We start from the raw sequence: 26,587 nt of genomic DNA on the forward strand, positions 1-26,587 counted from the left end.
TTTTAAAAAATTTTTCCAGTCCCCTGTGATGAAAAGGACATATTTTTCTGGTGTTAGTTCTAGAAGGTATTGTAGGTCTTCATAGAACCAGTAAATTTCAGCTTCTTCCACGTTAGTGGTTGGGGCATAGATGTGGATTATTGTGATGTTGAATGGTCGTAGAAATGAACTGAGATCATTATGTCATTTTTGAGACTGTATCCTAGTATTGCATTTCAGGCTCTTTTGTTGACTATGAGGGCTGCTCCATTTCTTCTAAGGGATTGTCCACAGTTGTAGATATATTGGTTGTCTGAATTAAATTCACCCATTCCCATCCATTTTAGTTCACTGATTCCTAAAATGCTGATATTCACTTATTTACATTCTATTTCTATTTAGACAGTGCTGTCTAAAACAAAGAAGAAAACACATGGGAATTGCCTTGTGATACTGAGATCGTAAATGGGATCAGGTTACGAAAGTGAGAATCTAATGACAAGATCGTAAGAGTAGGTGGCAAATAAAAGAGGTCCTTACTTGCCGGGAGCCAGCACTTACTGACCTTAGTGTTAGCAGGTGAGTAGTTAGTAATGCCTGAGCTGGCTCATAGCTTAGAATTAAAAACACGACTTCAATTTTTTGTAGCCTTATTATCAATATAAGGGCTTCCCTTGTGGCTCAGCAGGTAAAGAATCCCCCTGCAGTGCAAGAGATACAGGTGATGAGGATTCAATTCATGGGTTGGAAAGAGCCTCTGTAGGAGTAGATGGCAACCTGGTCTAGCATTCCCTCTTGAAAAAATAGAGAAAGCTGGTGGGCTACATTCCACAGGGTTGCAAAGAGTCTGACGTGACTGAGTGACTAAGCATGCACATCAATGATAAATAGGTTGTTGCTTTACTAATAATAATTTTAATACCATTTTCATTTTTAAAATGTCACTGCACTCCATCTCCTTTTAAGTCTCCCACATGGTATTGAGTATATTACATACAGTCATTGGAAGGATTTTGCCCCAATAAGCTTTTGAGACAAAATATACTAGAATTATAGGATAAGAAAAAGAATGTTAAACCAAATTTCATTTCCATGGGTAGAAATTTAATGAAGCAGTAACCTAGGCTACTTTGTTATGTAAAATCTATCTCATAAAGTAAGTACTGGATTAAATTATTTCATCCGACAGTTTGTAACAAATTGTATTAAACCATATTTGCTTTGGAAGTCCTATTGCCCTCAAGTTTAAGTCAAATAGCCTTTCTCCCTGCATAAGTAAGATGCAAGCTCATTGTAGAAAAATCAGAAACACCAATGAGCAAAAAAGAAAAAAAAAAAGAGAGAGAGAGAGAGAGAGAAAATAATAATCACTGGTAACCTACACCACCCAGAGATAATGACTGTAAATTTCCCTTGCATTTTCTTTCAAGAAAATGAAGCCAGTTTTTATACAGGGTTCAGTATGTCTTAATAAGCACTGCATCACAAACTCTGCGTTTAATATTTTTCAACCTTTTATTTGAACTCTCTTTAGACTGTTTTCATAGCCCAGAACTGATAACTGAGGTTATCAGTTATAGAAACAACAACTTAATAAATGATGCCCTATTGGCCTGAAAGTATTATTCACATAGATTTCCAAAGTGCCAAAGATAAAAACAGAAAGTGTTTTATTCACTAGAAAAGTCTTGTTGAACATTTTCTGACACTATTAGTAAGATAAAGAGAATGTGGGTGAAAAAGAAAATATGAATTCTGAGTCTGAAGAGCCCACGATTATTAGTACTTTGAGCAGAAATCATGAAGGGCTATCTCGTCAGGCAGAATGATGAAGCCTTGTTAGGTAGGAATACCTCTGCCTCACGGAAAGCCCATAATGGTCCAAAGCGGATGCTTGACAAACATGCCTACCTGCCGGTGCTGCCCTGTGATTGGAAGTCATTAGAATTTGTTTTCTCTGTAAGGGGAAGATGTGCAAGCAGATGTAATATTGCTTGGTGATTTTAGTAGTGCTGAATCTGGGAATGCAAACCCAGGGATCTGAAGTTATGTAAGCTACTTGATATGAAGTGGAGGGCAAAGTGTCGTTCTTCTATTTCTCAGAAATTTACTTCCATTCTCTGGCTTTACTCTCACTACTATAGTTTTACTCAGTCTTTCTGCAGCCTATTTTTAGGTGAGTTGAAAAATTAAAATATGCATGTTGAAGTTAGGAAAAGCAAATGCTCAGAGTAATGTTCCAGAACCTTCTGTGTTCATTAACACTAATATCATTAGGTAGTTAAATATTAATAACTCTATTGCCCCTTACCCAACTCCCACCTTATCCCTGTAATCAGGATAACTCAGGGGAATATGCTGCAGTCTCCTGATCTCTGAGATAAGTTCCCAATTTAGATCAATGCCAAAAGTAATGAAGACTATTAGAAAGTTTGAGAGTTCTTCAGATTTCTGGTCCAGTTGGCAGTAAGACAGGCTGGTGGGACAAAGCCTGTTGAGCTGCCCTTAGGTATAAATGGAACTGCTGTGAACTTCTATAGATGCCCTTGAGCTCAGTTTCATGCTAGGAACCTGTGCACTTTATTTGGGAACTTAGTGCTTACTCCAATTTGACCTAAGTTCCATGGAATTTATTAGCTCTGAACAGTGTTCATGTAGCCAGTATTCCATGGCAATGTTGGCCATCAAGCTGCAAGGGCTTCTAAAGATATGCACTGAGTCTTCCACAGGCACTATAACAGACTAAGTATATATAGCAGTATTAAGAATACCTAGTGCATTGTTGTTGTCGTTTAGTTACCAAGTCATGTCCGACTCTTCACAACTCCATGGACTGTAGCACACCAGGTTTCCCTGTCCTTCACCACCTCCCAGCTGCTGCTGCTAAGTCACTTCAGTCGTGTCTGACTGTGTGCGACCCCATAGGTGGCAGCCCACCAGGCTCTCCCGTCCCTGGGGTTCTCCAGGCAAGAACACTGGAGTAGGTTGCCATTTCCTTCTCTCATGCATGAAAGTGAAAAGTGAAAGTGAAGTTGCTTAGTCGTGTCCAACTCTTAGTGACCCCATGGACTGCAGACTACCAGGCTCCTCTGTCCATGGGATTTTCTCTGTCAGAGATTTTTCCTGACAGAGTACTGGAGTGAGTTGCCATTGCTTGCTCCCCCTCCCTACCAGAGTTTGCCTAAATTCATGTCCATTGAATTAGTGACGCTATCCAACCATCTCATCCTCTGTTGCCCTCCTCCTTCTGCCTTCAATCTTTCCCAGCATCAGGGTCTTTTCCAATGAATCAGCTGTTCACATCAGGTGGCCAAAGTTTTGGATCTTCAGCTTCAGCATCAGTCCTTCTATTGAATATTCAGGGTAGATTTCCTTTAAGATTGACTGGTGGTTTGATCTCCTTGCTGTCTAAGGGACTCTCAAGAGTCTTCTACAAGACCACAGTTCAAAAGCGTTAATTCTTTGATGTTCTCCCTTCTTTAGGGTCCAGTTCTCACATCTGTACATGACTGCTGGAAAGACTATAGCCTTGACTATACTGACCTTTGTCAGCAAAGTAATGTCTGTGCTTTTTAATACACTGTTTAGGTTTGTCATGGCTTTTCTGCCAAGAAGCAATTGTCTTCTAATTTCATGGCTGCAGTCACTATCCACAGTGTGTTTAGAGCCTGAGAAGAGGAAATTTGTCAGAGCTTCCACATTTTCCCCTTCTGTTTGTCATTAAGTGACATGACAATGCCATGATCTTAGTTTTTTAAATGTTGAGTCTTAAGCCAGCTTTATGCAGTTTCAAATATCAGCATTCATCAATTTACATATTTATATTTTCATCTAGCTAATACTCAGTTTTTAGTACCACTTATTAACAGTGATCTCTGTGAACAAATATACATGATTTCTAACCTCTTGGAATCAGACACTGATTCATGCTTATATGAAATTCCTCAATTAAGGGGCATTTAAGCTGATGCAATTTTGTCGTACATTGCTAAAAGTAGGGAATATGAAGATAGCAAGGGGAATATGGGATAGCATGGGTATATGAAGATAGCATGGTCCCTGTTCCTGGGGATTTCATGTCTAGGAAAGAGATATACAAACCTATAATACCTGTCCTCTGTGAAAAGTGCTTTATAGAAGCAAAAGAGTTTTAATGGCTCCTGAGGGATTAATGCTGTCTGACCATCTCAGAAAAGACTTCATGAGATGATTTTAGATGTTGATTTTGAAGACTGGGGAAGACTACCAGGCAATCAAGAAAAGAACTGAGCAAGTATTGGCTAGGAGTATGAAAAAGCCAAGTATGTTTGGCAGAACCCCAGGTAGAGAGGAAGGCCTAGGAATGCATTTTGCCAAAGGTGAGATTATAGAGTCAGTTGGTAAAATTTTAGCCATGTAGAATGTTGTATGAAGAAGTTTACACTTTTAGGAGTGGAAGAGTCACTGGAGTACTTTACTTAGGCGTTTGAAATAAATTTGTGTTTCAAGACTGATTGTTCTGATTGCAAAAGGAAGGATGGCTTTGGCTTTTCAAGAGGCTGGACTCAGGAGGCTGATTAGAAAGCCATGCCCATAAGCCCTTAGAAAGGAGGGAAGGGCTTCAACTGCAGCAGTAGCTAGGGTGATTTAAGAGATATTTAGGAGTAAAAATCGATGCTAATTGAAGAGACTGCTTGGAATAGATGAAAGAGAGAGGATTCCAGAATACCTTGAGATTTCTACCTTTTGGGTAATATATGACTAAGCGCGGGCGGCTGCGAGGGCCGGCCCACTAAGCACCGGCGGCTGCGAGGGCCGGCTCACTAAGCCGCCGGCGAGAGGAGCTACCCACGTCGGAGGTCGGGGCAGCGGCCTAGAGTGCCAGGCTGCTACCGCGCAGGAACTGCCGAGAGGAGCTACCCTGCATCTGAGGTCAGTGGCGGCCAGGAGGGGCTACCCCGCGCCCGAGGTCAGGGGCGACCGAGAAGAGACGCTGCATCCGAGGTCAGGGCAGCGGCCGGGGGTGGCTACCCCACGTCCGAGATCAGGGGCGGCCGGGAGAAGCCACCTTGTGCCCAAGGCCAGGGGCGGCGACCCTGGGAAGCCACCCCGAGCCGAGGCCAGGGACGGCAGCTGGAAGGAGCAACCCGAGGAGCAGTGGCTGTGCAGGCGCAGGAGGGCCTAGAGGAGCTATCCCACGTTGAAGGTCAGGAACGGCTGCGGTAAGGAGATACCCCTCATCCAAGGTAAGGAGCAGCAGTTGTGCTTTGCTGGAGCAGCCGTGAAGAGATACCCCCACGTCCAAGGTAAGAGAAACCCAAGTAAGATGGTAGGTGTTGCAAGAGGGCATCAGAGGGCAGACACACTGAAACCATACTCACAGAAAACTAGTCAGTCTAATCACACTAGGACCACAGCCTTGTCTAACTCAATGAAACCAAGCCATGCCTTGTGGGGCAACCCAAGTCGGGTCATGGTGGAGAGGTCTGACAGAACCTGGTCCACTGGAGAAGGGAATGGCAAGCCACTTCAGTATTCTTGTCTTGAGAACCCCATGAACAGTATGAAAAGGCAATATGATAGGATACCAAAAGAGGAACTCCCCAGGTCAGTAGGTGCCCAATATGCTACTGGAGATCAGAGGAGAAATAACTACAGAAAGAACGAAGGGATGGAGCCAAAGCAAAAACAATACCCAGTTGTGGATGTGACTGGTGATAGAAGCAAGATCTGATGCTGTAAAGAGCAATATTGCATAGAAACCTGGAATGTCAGGTCCATGAATCAAGAAAAATTAGAAGTGGTCAAACAAGAGATGGCGAGGGTGAACGTCGACATTCTAGGAATCAGTGAACTAAAATGGACTGGAATGGGTGAATTTAACTCAGATGACCATTATATCTACTACTGTAGGCAGGAATCCCTCAGAAGAAATGGAGTAGCCATCATGGTCAACAAAAGAGTCTGAAATGCAGTACTTGGATGCAATCTCAAAAATGACAGAATGATCTCTGTTCGTCTCCAAGGCAAACCATTCAGTATCACAGTTATCCAAGACTATGCCCCAATCAGTAATGCTGAAGAAACTGAAGTTGAACGGTTTTATGAAGACCTACAAGACCTTTTAGAACTAACACCCAAAAAAGATGTCCTTTTCATTATAGGGGACTGGAATGCAAAAGTAGGAAGTCAAGAAACACCTGGAGTCACAGGCAAATTTGGCCTTGGAATGCAGAATGAAGCAGGGCAGAGACTAATAGAGTTTCGCCAAGAAAACGCACTGGTCATAGCAAATACCCTCTTCCGACAACACAGGAGAAGACCACATGGACATCACCAGATGGTCAACACCGAAATCAGGTTGATTGTATTCTTTGCAGCCAAAGATGGAGAAGCTCTATACAGTCAACAAAAACAAGACCAGGAGCTTACTGTGGCTCAGATCATGAACTCCTTATTACCAAATTCAGAGTTAAGTTGAAGAAAGTAGGGAAAACCACTAGACCATTCAGGTATGACCTAAATCAAATCCCTTTTGATTATACAGTGGAAGTGAGAAATAGATTTAAGGGCCTAGATCTGATAGACAGAGTGCCTGATGAACTATGGACAGAGGTTCATGACATAGTGCAGGAGACAGGGATCAAGACCATCCCCATGGAAAAGAAATGCAAAAAAGCAAAATGGCTGTCTGGGGAGGCCTTACAAATAGCTGTGAAGAGAAGAGAGGCGAAAAGCAAAGGAGAAAAGGAAAGATATAGGCATCTAAATGCAGATTTTGAAAGAATAGCAAGGAGATAAGAAAGCCTTCCTCAGTGATCAATGCAAAGAAATAGAGGAAAACAGATTGGGAAAGACTAGAGATCTCGTCAAGAAAATTAGAGATACCAAGGGAACATTTCATGCAAGGATGGGCTTCATAAAGGACAGAAATTGTCTGGACCTAACAGAAGCAGAAGATATTAAGAAGAGGTGGCAAGAATACACGGAAGAACTGTACAAAAAGATCTTCACGACCCAGATAGTCATGATGGTGTGATCACTAATCTAGAGCCAGACATCTTGGAATGTGAAGTCAAGTGGGCCTTAGAAAGCATCACTACGAACAAAGCTAGTGGAAGTGATGGATTTCCAGTTGAGCTGTTTCAAATCCTGAAAGATGATGCTGTTAAAGTGTGGCACTCAATATGCCAGCAGTGGCCACAGGACTGGAAAAGGTCAGTTTTCATTCCAATCCCAAAGAAAGGCAATGCCAAAGAATGCTCAAACTACTGCACAATTGCACTCATCTCACATGCTAGTAAAGTAATGCTCAAAATTCTCCAAGCCAGGCTTCAGCAGTACGTGAACCGTGAACTCCCTGACGTTCAAGCTGGTTTTATAAAAGGCAGAGGAACCAGAGATCAAATTGCCAACATCTGCTGGATCATGGAAAAGCAAGAGAGTTCCAGAAAAACATCTATTTCTGCTTTATTGACTATGCCAAAGCCTTTGACTGTGTGGATCACAATAAACTGTGGAAAATTCTGAAAGAGATGGGAATACTAGACCACCTGACCTGCCTCTTGAGAAGTCTGTATGCAGGTCAGGAAGCAACAGTTATAACTGGACATGGAACAACAGACTGGTTCCAAATAGGAAAAGGAGTATGTCAAGGCTGATATTGTGACCCTGCTTATTTAACTTCTATGCAGAGTACATCATGAGAAACGCTGGACTGGAAGAAACACAAGCTGGAATCAAATTGCTGGAGAAATATCAATAACCTCAGATATGCAGATGACACCACCCTTATGGCAGAAAGTGAAGAGGAGCTAAAAGCCTCTTGATGAAAGTGAAAGAGGAGAGCGAAAAAGTTGGCCTAAAGCTCAACATTCAGAAAACGAAGATCATGGCATCCGGTCCCATCACTTCATGGCAAATAAGATGGGGTAACAGTGGAAACACCGGCTGACTTTATTTTTCTGGGCTTCAAAATCACTGCAGATTGCCGGGGTCCAGCCCCGGTGGATCCAGGGTGATTCGAAGGTGGGGAGATGGAGTCGGCGTCTTTGGAAAAATACATATTTAATCTGCAGAGGGGAATTAAAAACGGGAGCAAGAAAGAAGCGACATGGGGGAATCAGTCTTTCCGGAAACTGATCCGATTTCTTTATTTTGGGGTTTGCTTATATACCTTTTGTTCCATATAGGGATGAGTACAGAGTCACGTGGGGGTCAGCAGCCCTGACCTTTATCAAAATCAGGTGCTTCACATAAATGTATAAAAAAAAAGGTCTTAGGGATATTACATCATCTTCTGGCCATGAGTGAGACCTGCTGACATTTTATGATCCTTTCTTTCTGATAACCAAAAACTTATTTCTTCCAAGGGTGTTTTTTCTTAAACCAGGCACCACCCTCCAAATAAAGTTACATTCCTATAGGGTGAGGGTGTAGTGAGTTACAGTCAAGAAAGGAATTTATTTAACCCAAGGTTAACATGATTAGTCTTAAAGGTTAATACTTATTTCTCCTATATGCTTAAAGGTTAATACTTATTTCTTCATATATGCTAGTTATATTCATTATAAGTGTAGGGAACATGGAGATTTAGCAGCAAACATCAGCCCAACAAATGAAAATCCTTTCACCAATGCTCCCCTTAAGATCTGTTTAGTCTTAAGATATGATAAAGTTACATTTTTACATAGCAAGGACACAGTGATTTATAACAAAGTACAGTGATCTATTACAAAAGAGAAAATCCATTAACTCAAAAAGTCTAGTATTGCTAACATCAAAAACTACTATATTTCCTTTGCTATATTCCAAATACATTGATTAATATATTCCCAGGTGCCTAAGGATATGGAGGCCTGGCGGCAATCATTGACTCCACTAGAAGAAAAAGCCCTATGCTAATTAAGACTCTCAAAATACTCCAAAACTCTGTGCTGTTTATGGTTAAGAGGTAGTAAACAATCATGTGGCAGGAGTATGGATAATCCTGTTACACAAGCTAGTCTGTCAGCAGAGAGGTTTGACCTGAGACATCCTTGTCCCACCCAGAGCAGGGAATTAGCAGCAATTATTGACACAACAAATGAAGAATGCTTCACCAATATAATTCCTAACCAACACACTATACTAATAATTTCCAACTCCCCAAAAGATTTTGCCTTTAGTAAGTCTAAAACATCTCGTGCCTCTCAGGTTGGGAGGCTGTAAACAATCACTTGTGGCTGGACGAACCTATACAGGCAGGCTAGATAACCTTCAGAGGAGTCCGTAAGCTGAAACACTCTTGTCATGCCCAAGAATTTTTATTGCCTTGGAGCTGCACGTTTACTCCTTCTCCGAGAGAAACGGTTATGGGGGAGAGCCCCCCGTAAAGTCAGAGGTGTAGGTGAGAGCATAAAACAGACTCTGGTTTTGGGGTTAGATGCTCGGGAACAGGGGGTTTCCTGAGGCTTGATCACGGCTTTGCGTATGCCAAGCCTCGTTCCTCATGACCTTTGCCATGGGCGGAGTTCCTCATGCTGGTCCCCGGCAGCAGATGGTGACTGCAGCCATGAAATTAAAAGACGCTTACTCCTTGGAAGGAAAGTTATGACCAACCTAGACAGCATATTAAAAAGCAGAGACATTATTTTGTCAACAAAGGTCCATCTAGTCAAGGCTATGGTTGACTTAGTGATGCCTATGGCATCACCAACTCAGTGGACATGGGTTTGGGTGGACTCTGGGAGTTGGTGATGGACAGGGATGCCTGGCATGCTGTGGTTCATGGGGTCACAAAGAATCGAAGATGACTGAGTGACTGAACTGAACTGAACAAGAATAATGAAGAGTCAGAAAATGTACCATCTGCATCAGGATGGCAGACTCAAAGAAATACATTCTCCTAATAATTTGTAAATCCTAGGGAAATGTTCAAAATAAACTCATGGAGGGTTGCCATCAGGACATTGGATTATGTGTTAGTTCTTAAAGTATAATTGTTGCAGTAATAAAATGATTTGTATTCTTTCACTAAGCTATAAATGAGGTTTGAGTTGAGAATTTGCTTATTGAAAGGTGATTTTACAGATCTTTTAAAAAATAAATATTTATGGTTAGCTCAAATTTAAATTGGCCTGTCACTGATTGAATGGACATGAACTTGGGCAAACTCCAGGAGATAGTAAGGGACAGGGAGGACTGGTGTGCTGCAGTCCATGAAGTTACAAAGAGTCAGACACACTTAGACACTGAACAACAACAAGCTTAAATTAGGATTGTAAGCAATTAATTTTGTATTTTACACTTGAAATCATGTACCATAGGACCTTTCCAAGTAGATAAACATATAATTCAATTAGATATTCTTCATTTCATCATATTATAAACACATAAAATCACAAACAACCAGCCTCTCCTTGTGTTCATGATTCTAGAAATGAAAACAATCAGACTGTAGATCTATATTATAATGTAGTTTCAGAAATTTTGCAGATGGAAGGGTCAGAAATTTGAAACACATAGTCATAGCTGATGGGAATTCAGCCCAAAGTCAGCATCTCAAAAGTTTGCCAAGGAGTAAGAAAGTAGAAAACAGGTTGGATTTTTAGGCATTTTAATATTGTATCTGAATATTACAGATGTCTTCAGTTCAGTTCAGTCGTTCAGTTGTGTCCAGCTCTTTGTGACTCCATGAATTGCCAGGAGTGACGCCAGGCCTCCCTGTCCGTCACCAAATCTTGAGTTCACTCAGATTCACGTCCATCAAGTTCGTGATGCCATCCAGCCATCTCATCCTCTGTCGTCCCCTTTTCCTCCTGCCTCCAATCCCTCCCAGCATCAGAGTCTTTTCCAATGAGTCAACACTTTGCATGAGGTGGCCAAAGTACTGGAATTTCAGCTTTAGCATCATTCCTTCCAAAGAAATCCCAGGGCTGATCTCCCTTAGAATGGACTGGTTGGATCTCCATGCAGTCCAAGGGACTCTCAAGAGTCTTCTCCAACACCACAGTGCAAAAGCATCAATTCTTCGGTGTTCAGATTTCTTCACAGTCCAACTCTCACATCCACCACTGGAAAAACCATAGCCTTGACTAGATGGACCTTGGTTGGCAAAGTAATGTCTCTGCTTCTTAATATGCTGTCTAGGTTGGTCATAACATTTCTTCCAAGGACTAAGCATCTTTTAATTTCATGGCTGCAGTCACCATCTGCAGTGATTTGGGAGCCCCCCAAAATAAAGTCTGACACTGTTTCCACTGTTTCCCCATCTATTGTCCATGAAGTGATGGGACCAGATGCCATGATCTTCGTTTTCTGAGTATTGAGCTTTAAGCCAATGTTTTCACCCTACTCTTTCACTTTTATCAAGAGGCTTTTTAGTGCCTCTTCCCTTTCTGCCATAAGGGTGGTGTCTCTGCATATCTGAAGTTATTGATATTTCTCCTGGCAATCTTGATTCCAGCTTGTGCTTCTTCCAGCCCAGTGTTTCTCATAATGTACTCTGTATATAAGTTAAATAAGCAGGGTGACAATAGATGTCTTAATAACAAAATAATTGCTGGCTGCTTCTCTTAGCCCACTTAAAGCTGTATTTAAATTTTACTATCATGCAGGGATCTTTGGTATTCTATCCTTGATTTTCATCACTTCATACCTTTTAATCTGGATGATCTTCTCAGTCATATTTTCAGGTTCACTACTTACTTTGTTCAAGTGCTTTAAAATGTGTTTCATTAGCTTTGATCTTATTGTTATGTTCATATGTATAAATCCAAACACTGAATAGATGTCTGTTTTTGACCCCCAACAAAGTTGATTCAGCCCTTTTCTTCAAAACTGTTTGTCCTTCTCTATTTCTTTGAATTTCCCTGGGGATTCAGCAGTAAAGAATCCACCTGCCAATGAAGGAGATGAAGGTTCAATCCCTGTTTGAGGAAGATCCCTTGGGGAAGAAAATGGCAACCCACTCCAGTATTCTTGCCTTGGAAATCCCATGGACAGAGGAACTTGGCGGGGTATAGTCCATGGTGTCACAAAAGAGCTGGACATGACTTAGCGACTAAGCAGCAACAACCACTTACTTACTTTAGTGAAGGGAACAACCAAGCACCATGCACTCAAGGTGGGAGGAAACCAGAGTTTCACCATTTGGGTAAAAATCAAAGGCAGCATGTTATATCTCATTTCAGGTTTTTCCTTAAGCATTTTTCAGTAGTGTTCATACTGTTTTTAAATTTCTTTAAAGAACTTTGGCAACCTGGTTATTTTTTTTTCTTCCTTGTCAATATTGTTAATTTGTGCTTTTATTAAAATATCTATTTTATCCAAGTTTTGTATGTTATTGCCATTTAGTTGTTTTAAACAGTCTCTTAAGATAAAAATAAATTCTGTGGTAGCTTTGATTCTCTATTTCCTACTTTTTAATGTATCATCTAAAATTTTTGTTAAGTGTTTGGATGAAGACTTTTATTAGCATCTGCTATTATCTCTTTAATTTCTGCCTTTTGTTTCATTCAGATACAGTCTAACTTCCCTCTTTGTACATGTTTTGAGTTTACTATGTTCTTTTCCTACCTACTTAGAATACCCTATTCAGTGTTTTTGTATTCTTTATGATGTATGAATAGACAGTCTCAAATGAATATAAATAGCCACTCTTCACAAGATTTGATAAGTAATGTTTTATGATTATTACTGTTATGTGTTCAATCTTACTGGACTAAGGGAAGCCCAGATAGCTGGGAAAACATTGTACCTGGGTTTGTCTAACAGGGTGTTTTGGGGAGAGATTAACATTTAAATTAGTAGTCTAAGTAAAGAATATCTATCCTCACCAAAGTATGTGGCATCATTCACTCCATTGAGGGCTGGTGAAAGAAAGGCACATTTTCTCCCTTCCTGTCTCCCTTCCCCCTCATTCCATCTGTCTCTCTCTCACACACCGCACACACACACACACACACACACACACACACACACACACACACGCGCACACACACACACACAATCAACAGACTGTGACATCTGTTATTTTCTGCCCTCAGCCAGGGAATCTCCTAGGTTCTTGGGCTTTCCAACTCTTGAACTGGTACCAGATTCCTCCTGGTTCTCAGACATTCACCTCTGAGTGAATTATGACACTGGGTCTCCAACTTGTAGACTGTATATGATGGCATTATCTCAGGATCCATAATAGTGTGAACCAATTCCTATAATAAATCTTCTTAAATTTTCTGTCTACTGATCTATCTTTTTGGTTCTGTTTCTCTGAAGAACACAGACTAATGCAGATTTTGTTGTTAAGGGTAGTTCTAGAGGAATATAATTTTAAAGATGGGTTTTCAGAATTGGTTTTGAGTTTTTGGAATTGACTTTCTAGTCCTATTAGTTTAAAGATGCTGATAACTTACTGCCAGTAGTAAGGAGAGCACTGATAGTCCTTGGCATGAACTGTTTATAGTGTTATGTAAAGTATCTCCATTGGATACTATTAATCAATAATTTATAAGACGTAAGTTGGATGATTCTGTATATGATACTTTCAAACATTTTTTGAAAACTAGGGAATATGATGATGTTGATTGGTCGCGTCTATTTTACTGGACACAGTGCTCAAAGGATGAACTCTGGGATTCAAGTTCTCAGCTCAGACCCCACATATATGACCTAGAAGCTTCTTGCTGTACTTTGAGGAAGAACCTTATCTTCTATAGGTGCAGGGTTGAAATTGCTGAAAATAAAACACAGGACCTTATCCTTCTATTGGCTGAATTACAATGCAAGTTGAATACCAGCCTTGTAAGGTGCCTATTGTTTAAGTCAGGGCATTAAATTAAGAAAGCATTGGGTTCTGTAAATTGGGATGGGGATATGTGGGCAGACTCTGATGAAGAACATATAACTTTCACTTTAGATATTCTAGTTCTGTAACATCATCTCTTACAAATGGGAGAATCAGTAAGTAGATATTTATTGCATGGGTGTTTATTGTAGCATTATTTACAGAGACTAAAAAAAAAAAGCTAATGAAAAGAATACCCCAAATAGAGGAATGTTAGAATAACTATGGCACCATCACACTATGGTATGGTGCACAACTACCAAAATGTGAATAGACTTTGATATCAGTTAGCTTAATTGTCACAAAATATGTATCTATGAAAATCAATATGCAAAAGTGTGCATACTTCTTAAGAGCAAGCAATTACGTGTATAAATGTATTTATATGTATGTGTGTGTATCTGTTTGCTTATAACCAATTAGGTTTTGATAAAATAATGAAAGATACATCCTTGTTAACCAGGGTTTTCTAAAAGAGAGTAATGAGAATGGAGTAGAAGAGGAACGGGAGGAATCAACAAGAAATTCAAAAGGCTGCACAAAAGCAACACACAAAATCTGGCAAATATATTATCCTATTAATATAATTTTCTATAATTAAAAGCCTTCCTCAGTGATCTATGCAAAAAAATAGAGGAAAACAATAGAATGTGAAAGACTAGAGATTTTATCAAGGAAATTAGAGATACCAAGGGAACATTTCATGCAAAGATGGGCTCGATAAAGGACAGAAATGATATGGACCTAACAAAAGCAGAAGATATAAAGAAGAGGTGGCAAGAATATACAGAAGAACAATCAAACAAAGATCTTCATGACCCAGATAATCACGATGGTGTGATCACTTGCCAGACATCCTGGAATGTGAGACAGACATCCTGGAATGCAAAGTCAAGTGGGCCTTAGGAAGCATCACCATGAACAAAGCTAGTGTAGGTGATGGAATTCCAGTTAAGCTATTTCAAATGCTTAAAGATAATGCTTTGAAAGTGCTGCACTCAATATTGCCAGCTCATTTGGAAAACTCAGCAGTGGCCACAGGATTGGAAAAGGTCAGTTTTCATTCCAATCGCAAAGAAAGGCAATGCTAAGGACTGCTGAAACTACCACACAATTGCACTCATCTCACACTCTAGCGAAGTAATGCTCAAAATTCTCCAAGCCAGGTTTCAGCAGTCCATGAACTGAGAACTTCCAGATGTTCAAGCTGGTTTTAGAAAAGGCAGAGGAACCAGAGACCAAATTGACAACATTCATTGGATTATTGAAAAAGCAAGAGAATTCCAGAAAAAAACATTTACTTCTGCTTTACTGACTATGCCAAAGCCTTTGACCATGTGGATCAGAACAAACTGTGGAAAATTCTGAGAGAGATGGGAATACCAGACCACCTGACCTGCCTCTTGAGAAATCTGTATGCAGGTCAGGAAGCAACAGTTAGAAATGGACATGGAACAACAGACTGGTTCCAAATCAGGAAAGGAGTAAGTCAAGGCTGTATATTATCACCCTGCTTATTTAACTTATATGCAGAGTACATCATGTGAAATGCCTGGCTGAATGAATCACAAGCTGGAATCAAGACTGCCATGAGAAATATCAATAACCTTAGATATACAGATGACACCACCCTTATGGCAGAAAATGAAGAAGAACTAAAGAGCCTCTTGATGAAAGTGAAAGAGGAGAGTGAAAAAGTTGGCTTAAAACTCAACATTCAGAAAACTAAGATCGTGGCAATCTGGTCCAATCACTTCATGGCAAATAGATGTGGAAACAGTGAGACTAATTGTTTGGTTCCAAAATCACAGCAGATGGTGACTACAGCCATGAAATTTAAAGATGTTTACTTCTTTGAAGAACAGTGATGCCCGACATAGATAGCATTTTAAAAAGCAGACACATTATTTTGCCAACAAAGATCTGTCTGGTCAAGGCTATGGTTTTCCCAATAGTCATGTATGGATATGAGAGTTGGACTATAAAGAAAGCTGAGCACCGAAAAATTGATGCTTTTGAACTGTGGTGTTGGAGAAGACTCTTGAGAGTCCCTTGGACTGCAAGGAGATCCAACCAGTCCATCCTAAAGGAAATCAGTCTGGAGCATTCATTGGAAGGACTGATGCTGAAGCTGAAACTCCAATACTTTGGCCACCTGATGTGAAAAACTGACTTTTGAAAAGAACTAGATGTTGGGAAAGATTAAAGGCAGGAGCAGAAGCAGACAATAGAGATTGAGAAGGTTGGATGGCATCACTGAATCTATGGACATGAGTTTGAGTAAACTCCAAGAGTTCGTGGACAGGGAGCCTGATGTGCTACAGTCCATGGGGTCACAGAGTCGGACACAACTTAGCAACTGAATTGAACTGTACTTAAAGCAAGATAAGTACAGTAATTTAATAAAGACCATGAATGAAGTTAGTATGTTTCAAGAATTTTTGGTGAGATAAACCTTAAGTCATAGGGAAATGATAGATGCCAGTGATATGCTTATCCTGTAATTTTTAACAGGAAATTCAAATTTAGAAACTGAGAGATATTAATGTTCAAGTCTTCCTCAAATATATTCAGATTCATTCAATATTTCATTATTATAGCGGCAACAACAAACAAGCACTCAGAGATCTACAGTGGGTGAAAAATTTGCAAATTATTTCTCCCTACCACTAAGGAATCAACCTGCCAGTGTGGGAGAGACAGGAGGCGCAGGTTCAATCCCCATGTGAGGAAGATCCCCTGGCGGAGTAAATGGCAACCCATTCCAATATTCTTGCCTGGAAAATCCCATGGACAAAGGAGCCTCGTGGGCTATAGACCAGAGAGTCACAGAGAAGCGGACACAGCTGAGAAACTGAGCACGCACACATGTATAACTGAAGCAGGACCTATCTTCCTAACAATAAACTGTGGTGGTATTCTTTCTAAATAAGCTTCCAAAATAGAACAAAACAAAATAGAATGTACAGTTCATGTATTTTAGGGTTAGCCAGGCCTCAGTTTTATTCTGATACGACTGAGCAACTTCACTTTCAGTTTTCACTTTCATGCATTGGAGAAGGAAATGACAACCCACTCCAGTGTTCTTGCCTGGAGAATCCCAGGGCTGGCAGAGCCTGGTGGGCTGCCATCTATGGGGTCACACTGAGTCGGACACGACTGAAGTGACAGCAGCAGCAGCAGTTTTATTCCAGGTTTTGCCACCACTGTCTGTAATCAAGAATATGTTGAGAATAAACCCACACTTACCATCTTTCCATTTATCTCCATGATTATAGATGTCAGTTCCAATCAGATGGTATGAGTAAGGTTAGCCACCACGGGAGTTTGTCATAGCCTAAATTACTTGTTGTGGGACCTTGAGTTAGATATCTTCCTGTTTCTTCATTCATAGTGCTGCAGTCAATAACAGTGTTACTCAAAAGATTATTGTGAGAGTTCAATTTGATAGTAGATGTAAAACACTAATTAAGACTTAATATACACATTAGAAGTGTTTAATAAGAGCAACTAGACTGAGACAATATCCAGCTCATAGAACATATATTTATGGAAAATGGTTGGGACAAAACTCAACTCAGGCTCATATTTTGGACTTTTGTGTGTGTGTTTATGATATCATGATGATGATTAAACGCTACATAATGTCAAAGAAAATCTCCTGCATTGAACCTACTGATAAATATGGAAACAGTTACTAAATGAAAGGTGGAAATAAAACAGCCCTAGACATTTGAAAGTGATCTTGATTAAAGATATTAATGAGAACTACCAACCATGCAGTCTTTCTTAAAATGTGATTACAAAGAACTTTATTTATAATAAATTGAATGTGGGTTGACATCATAGAAAAAAACAAGTTTAGAAAAGTGACAAGTTCTGTTCTGCAAGCATAAGTTTTTCATCTATTTCATCATTATCCTAAATGGAGTCTACACTATCAGAAAATTGATTCCACGTCTTTTATTTTGCCTTTTTTTAAACAAAAGAACCAAAACCATACTTAAAATTTTGTTGGTAATAGTTACACACATTAAGTCCATTGTTTGGATGCTTAGACTGATAGAATGAGAAAGAAAACTACGTCTTTATTACCTTTTCTGTGGAATCTTAGGTTACCATTCGCTCTTTGTTATTATGCAGTGTGCTGTCTTTCATGTGCGTTGCTACATACCAGCATTGCTTTCTGTCCAATTTCCAATAAAATGTTTGCTTCCGTTGCCCTCAGGATATCGGAAAGGATCTTTACCAGAGAAACTAAGTTCAGTTTTAGAATACTTTGACTTCATGACTGCAAAAGAGCTTAATTCCTGATTTTCTACTCAGAGTCAACACATAAGAAAATTATGAAAGACTTCCTGCCTGTGTCTATGTATTTATTCTCTGCCTCTGAGATCTTTCTCCTTCTCATCCTTTACCCCCATTAATTCTTCAAGTTTCTTCTCCAAGTATTTCTTTAATGACCTTCGTATTGCCTTCATTTTTCTCCGATGAGAGATGCAAAAATGGAATCTAGAGAAATAAGATAATCCCAACTTAAATATTAGTAGCCCAATTCTTTAAAAAATTGTAACTATTTTTTTCTCCCTTTTTTTTGAATTCCTCTACAAGCGTTTTTCTCGTACTTCATCACACTTTCTCCATTTCCTATGTTCCCAACTTTTATCCCATCAAACTTTTATGTTTCATTCCTATTAGTAGGATATCCTAAAGTTTGAGATTACTTCTTTCCCCTTATTTCCATTGGAAGAAGGGGGAAGATTGGGCAGTTTCTTCGCCAAAGAAATGCTTGACCCAGTGTGTGTTTGAAAGCAGGAAAACTCACAGTAGCAAAACACCTCCCAGTATTACACCTTCTGCTAATAATATCAGAAATAGTCCAATTTCTCGACTCTCAGCCTTCTTTGGATCATCCTCTGGAGGAAAAAAGGGGAAAACATGAGCTGGAGGGGAAAATTATTAACTTGAAAGCTTTATCCATAAGACTCTTTTTAACCTTAAAAATTGCTCTGTTTACTATTTACATCCTGTTCCCTGGTTATTCTGCTCTTTCGTAGACTCCTAGGCTCTACAAAACATTTTCCCCTACTACCCCTAGCCTAATTTCTCCACCTGTAGTACACTTTTTCATTTCTAAGCTCTTCAGTGACCCAGTGCCCAATAATTCATTCTGGCACAAATTTTGTCCAGCATCTTAGCTCTTATTTGTAGCATTAGCATGACCTACATAGAATGTGATCAACAAATATTTGTTGACTAGATCAATGAGAAACTACTTGATCCCTGGCCTTCCAAAGTGCCACGCAACAATGTTTGTTACCTTCACAATATTCTCCTTTGAAACATCGAGAGGTGATGCGAAGACATGTCCAACAATCCAGGATAGGACCTTCAGTCACAACTGATGGAGAAAAGAAGGATAGTTGGAAGGGGGCCACAGCATGGAGTTTCCTTAGCTTAGACATCAGTGTGAATTAGATCTTGGGCATTTCCATTGGTTACATTGTTGTAACTTTCTTCTTCCCCTCAGTTCAATTCAGTTCAGTTTAGTCACTCACTATCTGTCAATTTTAGAGATGGATCACAACTTTAAGCCCAATCTCTGGGAAGAAGTGGGAAAATAATGCCTCAGCTTATTTTGAGGCTATGGATTAAAAACTCTGGTATAGAAGGCCTCTGGGCATATCAAATTATATGGAGTGATTGAGATTTCATAAGCTAGATTTTGTTGTCACAGATCATTGACATTCCCCCTTGTAGCTGAGAGCTTGTCTCAGTGGTGACAAGTAGAGAAGATAAAAGAGATGGGAACTGAAACCTCCAGGCACTACATATACTGTACTTACCACAATCTTCAGAACAAGCTAAAAGAGAATCAGAAAGATCTAATGAGCTTAGAATCAACTTAAAGTGTGTTATATTTATACTCAAGTTGTCTTTATTTGGTTACCCATTACCTTCCAGCCACCCCTCCACCCATTCTGGATTATTTTAATGTGAATCCCTATTCCTCCTCTCACCCCTCATTTCCTATTCCTTTCACATAATTTCAGTGGCATTAGATATACATCTGATATTACCAACTTCAGAGAATTTCTTTAATAGTTTTTCCAGTTTGGAGTCCAGGTTTTTGCGGATATCGAGAAGCCTGCCTTGAAGGATAAAAACACCTGAAAAGGGGTGGAATGGGCATCAGAAGAGAGAGGTGGCCTTTCCCTTCATAATTTAATCCTAATCGTTTTGCCTTGTTTCCCCCAGTGAATTGTTCTCAGACTTGCTTGGGCGATACATTCTTTTAACACTGAAACAGTACCTCACCTTTCCATGTTTCCTTGCTCAGTTTATCAAGTTTGATCTTCAGCCATGTTCTCAAATCGACAACCTTTTGAACAGCTAGAGAGGAGGGGTAAAGGAACATGTAGGGGTTAATTACATTTACAGAGGAAATTATGTGGCCCCAGGTACTCTCTTCCCTACCTCCCTTCTCCCTTTAGGTCCCAAAGTTCTTAGGGGCTTTGGCTTCCCTCACCCAACACCCGAAGCATCTTGTCCCTGTGGGAGACCTTGAAGCTTAAACGGATCATCTCCTCCATCTGCCGTTCAAGCATATGAGTTCGGCCAGGGACTTCTGGGGGTACCAGATTTCCAAGCAAGGATTTAACTTCCTCGATGAATTTGGGGTCACATTCCAAACAGCCTTTGACCCCATGGAAGGCTGCCAGGGACAGGGGCAGGAGCAGGAGCAGCCACAGGTCTCCCATATCCTTGCCCCGACTGCCCTTGCCCCAACAGCAGGTTGTCCTGGCAACTGGTTCACCTAGTTCCCTTTCCTTCAAAACTCCAGTAGGGAGAGCCTTGTCTGGGGTAATCTGACTCCACCTTTCCCTCTGTTTCCATCCCACTTCTAGGCAATCTCATTTTTCTAAGGATCTTTGGTTGTTTTCTGACTTTTATCCTTCATTCCAGACAGAGGGAACTACCGGCTGGGGAGTAGATACCTGAGTTCTGAGTGTGGAACCCAGAATGAGAGAGAGAAGTCTTGAGCTCATACAAGCAGAGTTCTGTGCAGGGAGACAGCTCAGAAAACAGTTGTTAACCCTTTCTCTTACTTGTATTCTTAGTAAATGCCTGCACTCCTCCTGATCATTTAAGTATCAGTGGATGTTGAAAGAAATACCTTAGGACCTTAGTTTGTTTAATGCAAGCTCTGCTTTAATAGAAGAGGTAGGAAAACCCAGAATATTGATTTGCTTAGGGCCCCAATCCTTTATGGTAGCAGTATTGTTGAAAAATATTGGTGAAAATTGAAATGGGAGTCTATATATAATTATCATAGATAATAATGGTTTTGATACAATTGATAATCTCAGAAATTTAGACATTTTTCAGCAGGAATATTGCTCCAGCCATGCTATATAACCTATTTAGATATCATTCTTCTTTTAGAGACCCTGGAACCAGAAGACTAGAAACATCAGTTGAGGAATACATGGTGATAAGTGAGACTCCAGTAAAATTCATGGTCCTTTAATAGGCATCTTTTGAATATGCTCATGATAAAGTGTGTAACTTATAAGAATATGACCATAATTACCATGGGCTGTGTTATCCAGCCATTTCCCTGGAAAATGACCTAATAAACATGTTTTTCCTTTGGTTTAAAGCTTTTTGAATAAGAATTTTCTTTCTTATATGAAGAAATTAATGTTGCTTTGCAGACTTTCCAAACTAGTTACCTCTTTTCTAATACATTGCATGTATGGCTATGACTCCCTGGAAGCTAGGAAACCCTGGGATCCTCAAAGGTTGGTGGTAGACTTGAAACCTAAGGTATGGCAAAGTCCTGGAGTAGAAGATTGTGAAGGAAGTTAAAAGAACTACCACTAATAATGTGACTTCCATATGCCCAACTTTGTGCTGGAAACTCTTTAGATAGAATCTCCCAAGTCCTCATGGCATAGCAAGACTCTGAGAGATTATTCCCATTTTATAGATAAGAAACTGAGGATCAAAACAATTGAGTGATTAGGGATCTGGATTCAAACTCATGTCTGCTTAACTTCAAACTCTATATACATTAAATATTGCCTCTCAAAATTTTCTGGAATAATACAGAAAGCAGTCTCTTGGAATTTGATAAATTGGAAGATGGGGGGGTGTTTAATTCAAATTCTTTCATGTTCAAAAACTGGCCCTTCTTTGATCTGGCTTTATGTTCCCTTGGCTCAATGATCTCATCTTTCAATGACCCACAAAAGATTTTCAAAGGCTGAGGTCTGAAGGTATGTGTGTTAATGGGATTAAAGTAACTTTGGAAACCAAAGTTAGAGACTAAAAATGTTAAGAAACTTGGCAGGCAGGTGGCCAAAGAAAGATATTATTCAAAAAAAAAAAAAACACATAGTTATCTTCCAGTTAACACTACAGGCTTTTCATTTTGGATTGGATTCGTAATCCTCTATCATACTACTGAATAACTCTACCTCATTCCATGGCATATTTTCTTGACTCTGACCTAGTAGCCCATCTACCATTTTATTTTTGCTTTACCTTTCCAGCTTAATTTGCAATCTATGACTTTTAGGATAAGAGAAAAAAATAATTTGGCTTTTGTGTAGTCTTGGGAAGTCTGGAAATAGCAAGCCATTTCCTAAAAAAGACAGGCAGAGATTGTAATTGAAGGGTGCATATAAAAGGGAAAATAGTGGAGGAAGTATCACCCTCATGAAGTAAACAGTAGGCAGATGACAACACTGTGTGCTAAAGGTGAAGATTACACGCAAAGGTCTGGGGAAGACAGAACGGCACCGAGTCTGGAGAAATTTTTTATGGAGAGACTGAGTCCAGATGTATAATAGCATATGCATTCATAATAATTTACCAAATATATATTTGCCTGGTGGTGGTTCTTGCACAGATAAAGTATTCATGGTCAGTGTTGTGTATTTTTTGTTTTTGATCACACAGCACTATCAATTGGAGCTGTGGTCCCAACCTGTTTGGCACCAGAGACTGGTTTCATAGACGACAATTTTTCCATGGAACTTGGGAGAGGGAGATTTAGGTGGTAAAGGGTGCGATGGGGAGCAGCAGATGAAGCTTCCCTCCCTAGCACGCTGTTTACCTCCTGCTGTGTGGCATGGTTCCTTACAAGCTGCAGACCACTTTCTGTATGAGGCTTGGGGCTGGGGGACCCCTGAATTAGACAGTCCCTCTTTTAAGGGCTAGGATCAGTGGTGTTGTAACATTTGGCCTTGGTGTTGTAACGCAATGCCCTGAGGTTTAAAATCTGAAGAACAGGTTGCATCAAGAAGAGCAAGAAGCTGTTACAGTAATTTGCCCACATTCTCTGGTAGATCCCAGATCCATATAAAAAATAAAAATAACAAATCTCTGTGGCTCAAGCTTCCTGCAGAGTTTATCTGTCCAGCTGTGCCCTGCTGCATTGCTTTTCTTATCACTTCACAGGATTTTTTACAAGTTTGGCAAATGACCTGGGTATTTCTCACTCTCAGGCAATATTAACCTCTTTCCTGATTGAAAACTGAGACTTGGAAGCTATTAATTGCTATTTGGCTATGTTGTAAAGTATCTTTCTAGGTAGTGTAATAATCATAGGTTTAAATGTTTAAATAATTACTATGTGCCAGACATTTCACAGTAAAATCATTTCATTATTTTCTGTATTCCTGTTCATTTATATTCCATTGTTATTAAGCCAATGTCTCCATATTCCGCTCATCATTTAGGAAGAGTTGTAAGATTTGAGCCTAGAAGTCTTGGAAGAAATCTCTACTTGGTAGGAAATCAAACTAAAATGTAGTTGATCCGATTAATAGGGACTGTGGGAAGGAGGAGGGGAGAGAAGTAAAGGAAGCGGAGGGGATGTCTGTTACAGTGTCTTCTCTCTGGGCAGGTCCCAGAAGGGAAGCTATGTTCGGTTAAAGGAAATAATGAGAGAAGAGGAGTTTTTGTCCTGCACCCGTTAGGCGCTCTGAAAGCTATACCGTTGCCCACACGTGGACAGTAGTAGCTAAGGAAAAGCCTGTAGGGAGGGGTAATAGAAGGTACTCCTGAGACAATGCCATTTCCCATATGACATGCAGAAAGAAGTATGTTCCTACTGGCTACTAGGCAAGGGTATATAAGTGAACTCAGGATCTGGGGGAACCTGTCAATGTGTATCATTAAAGCTCTAGGTAAAGGGTCCCTTGTCTAAGATCTGGATAGCAAGCTACCAGGTCAGGAAAGGAAGAGGAATCTGCACCAAGCCCTCTGGCCTTGCTGGGACCAAATTGTTAGGGAAATCCACTAGACCCCGAGGAAATAGAGAACAGATTCAAAGTGTACCACATGCAGTTTCTCAGCAAACACTACAAGCAGATCAGAAGTGGTGTGGTACCAACCTTACATAAAGATATCAAAACATTGTCAGAGCATGGAGCAGATATCCTCAAAGTTCAAACAAAAAAAAATCATGCAAGGAAATACACATCAGAGAAGAAAGCTAGTGTCTACTTCACTAAGAAGGAAAATGCAGGGGTTTTAAGTACTAGAAATAGTTCATTTTAATGTATTGGGTAAGATGGATTGAGTCCGTAGTTAAACTCATAGTTTGTTAAAACCGGCTGGATGTTCAATGATTAGGAAGGTATTTTTCAGTTTAATTTTTTTTTAATTGGAGGATAATTGCCTTACAATGTTGTGTTAGTTTCTGCTGTACAACAATAGGAATCAACCATAAGTGCCCATACTTCCCCTCCCTCCTGAACCTCCCTCAGCTCCTCATCCCACCCCTCTAGGTTGTCACAAAGCATCGAGTTGAGCTTTCTGCGCTATACAGCAGCTTCCTACTAGCTGTCTGTTTTGCACATGATAGTGTGTATATGTCAATGATACTGTCTCAGTTCGTCCCCCCACTCCTTACTCTGCTGTGTCCATTAAGTCCATTCTCCACATCTGTATCTCCATTCCTGCCCTGCAAATAAGTTTATCAGTACCAATTTTCAAGATTCCATATATATTTGCTAGCATACAATATTTCTTTTTCTTTTTCTGAACTCTTCACTATGTTTGACAGACTCTAGATTCATCCACATCACTACAAATGACCCAATTTCATTCTTCTTAATGGCTTAGTAATATTCCATTGTATATATGTACCACAACTTCTTTATTCATCTGTTGATGGACATCTAAGTTACTTACATGTCCTGATTATTGTAAATAGTGCTGCTATGAACATTGGCATAGCTTCCTGGGTAGCTCAGCTGGTAAAGAATCTGCCTATAATGCAGGAGACCCTGGTTCAATTCCTGGGTTGGTAAGTTCCCCTGGAGAAGGGATAGGATACCCACTCCAGTATTCTTGGGTTTCCTTGGTGGCTCAGACAGTAATGAATCCACCTGCCATGTGGGATCCCTGGGTTGGGAACATCCTCTGGAGGATGGTATTGAAACCCACTCTAGTATTCTTGCCTGGAGAATCCACATGGACAGAGGAGCTTGGCAGACTACATTCCACAGGGTTGCAAAGAGTCAGACATGACTAAGTGACTAAGCCCACACATGAACATTGGAGTTCATGTATCTTTTCAAATTAGCGCTTCTGGCTTTTTTGGATATGTACCCAGGAGTAGAATTGCAGGGTTATACGGTAATTCTTCTTTTAGTTTTTTTTTGAGAAACCTCCATACTGTTTTTTGCAGTGACTGTACCAGTTTGCATTCCTACCAACAGAAGAATCCTTCACATCCTCACCAATATTTGTTATTTGTAGTCTTCTTGATGATAGCCATTCTGACAAGTGTGAGGTGACATCTTATTGCGGTTTTGATTTGCGTTTCCCTGATGATTAGCAGTGTTAAGTATATTTTCATATGGCCATCTGTTGGTCATCTGCATGACCTCTTTAGGAAAATGTTCTTTCAGATCTTCTGTTTCTCAATCAGGTTTTTTTTTTTTTTTCCTTTGACGTCAAGTTGTATGAGCTGTTTATATATATTAACCCCTTATAGGTCATATTATTTGCAAATACTTTCTCCCATTCAGTAAGATTTTTACTTTTGTCAATGATTTCCATTGTTGAGCAAAAGCTTTTAAGTTTAATTAGGTCCTACTTATTTATTTTGCTTTTATTTCCTTTGCTTTAGGAGACAGATTCAAAAAAATATTTCTATGATTTATATCAAAAAGTGTTCTGCCTATGTTTTCTTCTAGGAATTTTATGGTTTGTGGTTTTACATTTAGGCCTTTAAGCCACTTGGAGTTTATTGTATATGGTGTGAGAAAATGTTCTGATTGTATTCTTTTACATGTAGCTGTCCAGTTTTCTTAGCACCACTTATTGAAGAGACTATCTTTTCCCCATCGTATAGTCTTGTTTCCATTTTTGTAGATTAATTGAAGATAAGTATGTGCATTGTCCCATGTACACTTGAAAAGAATGTGTCATCCGCTGCTTTCAGGTGGAATGCTCTCTGTATAACAATTAAGCCCCCTGCTCTAATGTGTCAGTTAAGGCCAATATTTTCATATTGATTTTCTGTCTGGATGATCAGTCCTTTGATATAAGTGGGGTGTTAAAGTCTACCACTATTATTATGTTACTGTTCATTTCTCCTTTTGTTTCTGTTAATATTTATATTATACATTTAGGTGCTCTTGTGTTGGGTGCATAAATATTTACAATTGTTATAACCTCTTGGATTGATCACTCGATCATATTTAGTGTTCTTCTTTGTCTCTTTTAAGTCTTTGTTTTAATATCTATTTCCTTTGATATAATGGCCACCTCATGTGAAGA

General features: G+C 39.8%; 1 protein-coding gene across 2 annotated transcripts; it reads right to left on the minus strand.

Annotated features, from left to right (window-relative positions):
* Nucleotides 1-18,159: 18,159 nt before the first annotated feature.
* IZUMO3 (IZUMO family member 3) lies at nucleotides 18,160-20,544 on the minus strand. Of its 2 annotated transcripts, XM_004004413.4 has the most exons (7): nucleotides 20,313-20,544; nucleotides 20,102-20,176; nucleotides 19,864-19,953; nucleotides 19,630-19,647; nucleotides 19,104-19,184; nucleotides 18,609-18,699; nucleotides 18,160-18,295 (listed from the first exon to the last, which is right to left on the minus strand). In XM_004004413.4, exons 1-7 carry the CDS (start codon nucleotides 20,542-20,544, stop codon nucleotides 18,160-18,162), a joined length of 723 nt encoding a protein of 240 aa, XP_004004462.1. The 2 variants fall into 2 exon arrangements, with proteins under 2 accessions (XP_004004462.1, XP_027819748.1); XM_027963947.1 differs by lacking the exon at nucleotides 19,630-19,647.
* Between the last annotated feature and the right edge of the window lie 6,043 nt (nucleotides 20,545-26,587).

This window comes from Ovis aries, chromosome 2 (assembly GCF_016772045.2).
Source record: "Ovis aries strain OAR_USU_Benz2616 breed Rambouillet chromosome 2, ARS-UI_Ramb_v3.0, whole genome shotgun sequence".
In the NCBI taxonomy this organism is placed as follows: Eukaryota; Metazoa; Chordata; class Mammalia; order Artiodactyla; family Bovidae; genus Ovis; species Ovis aries.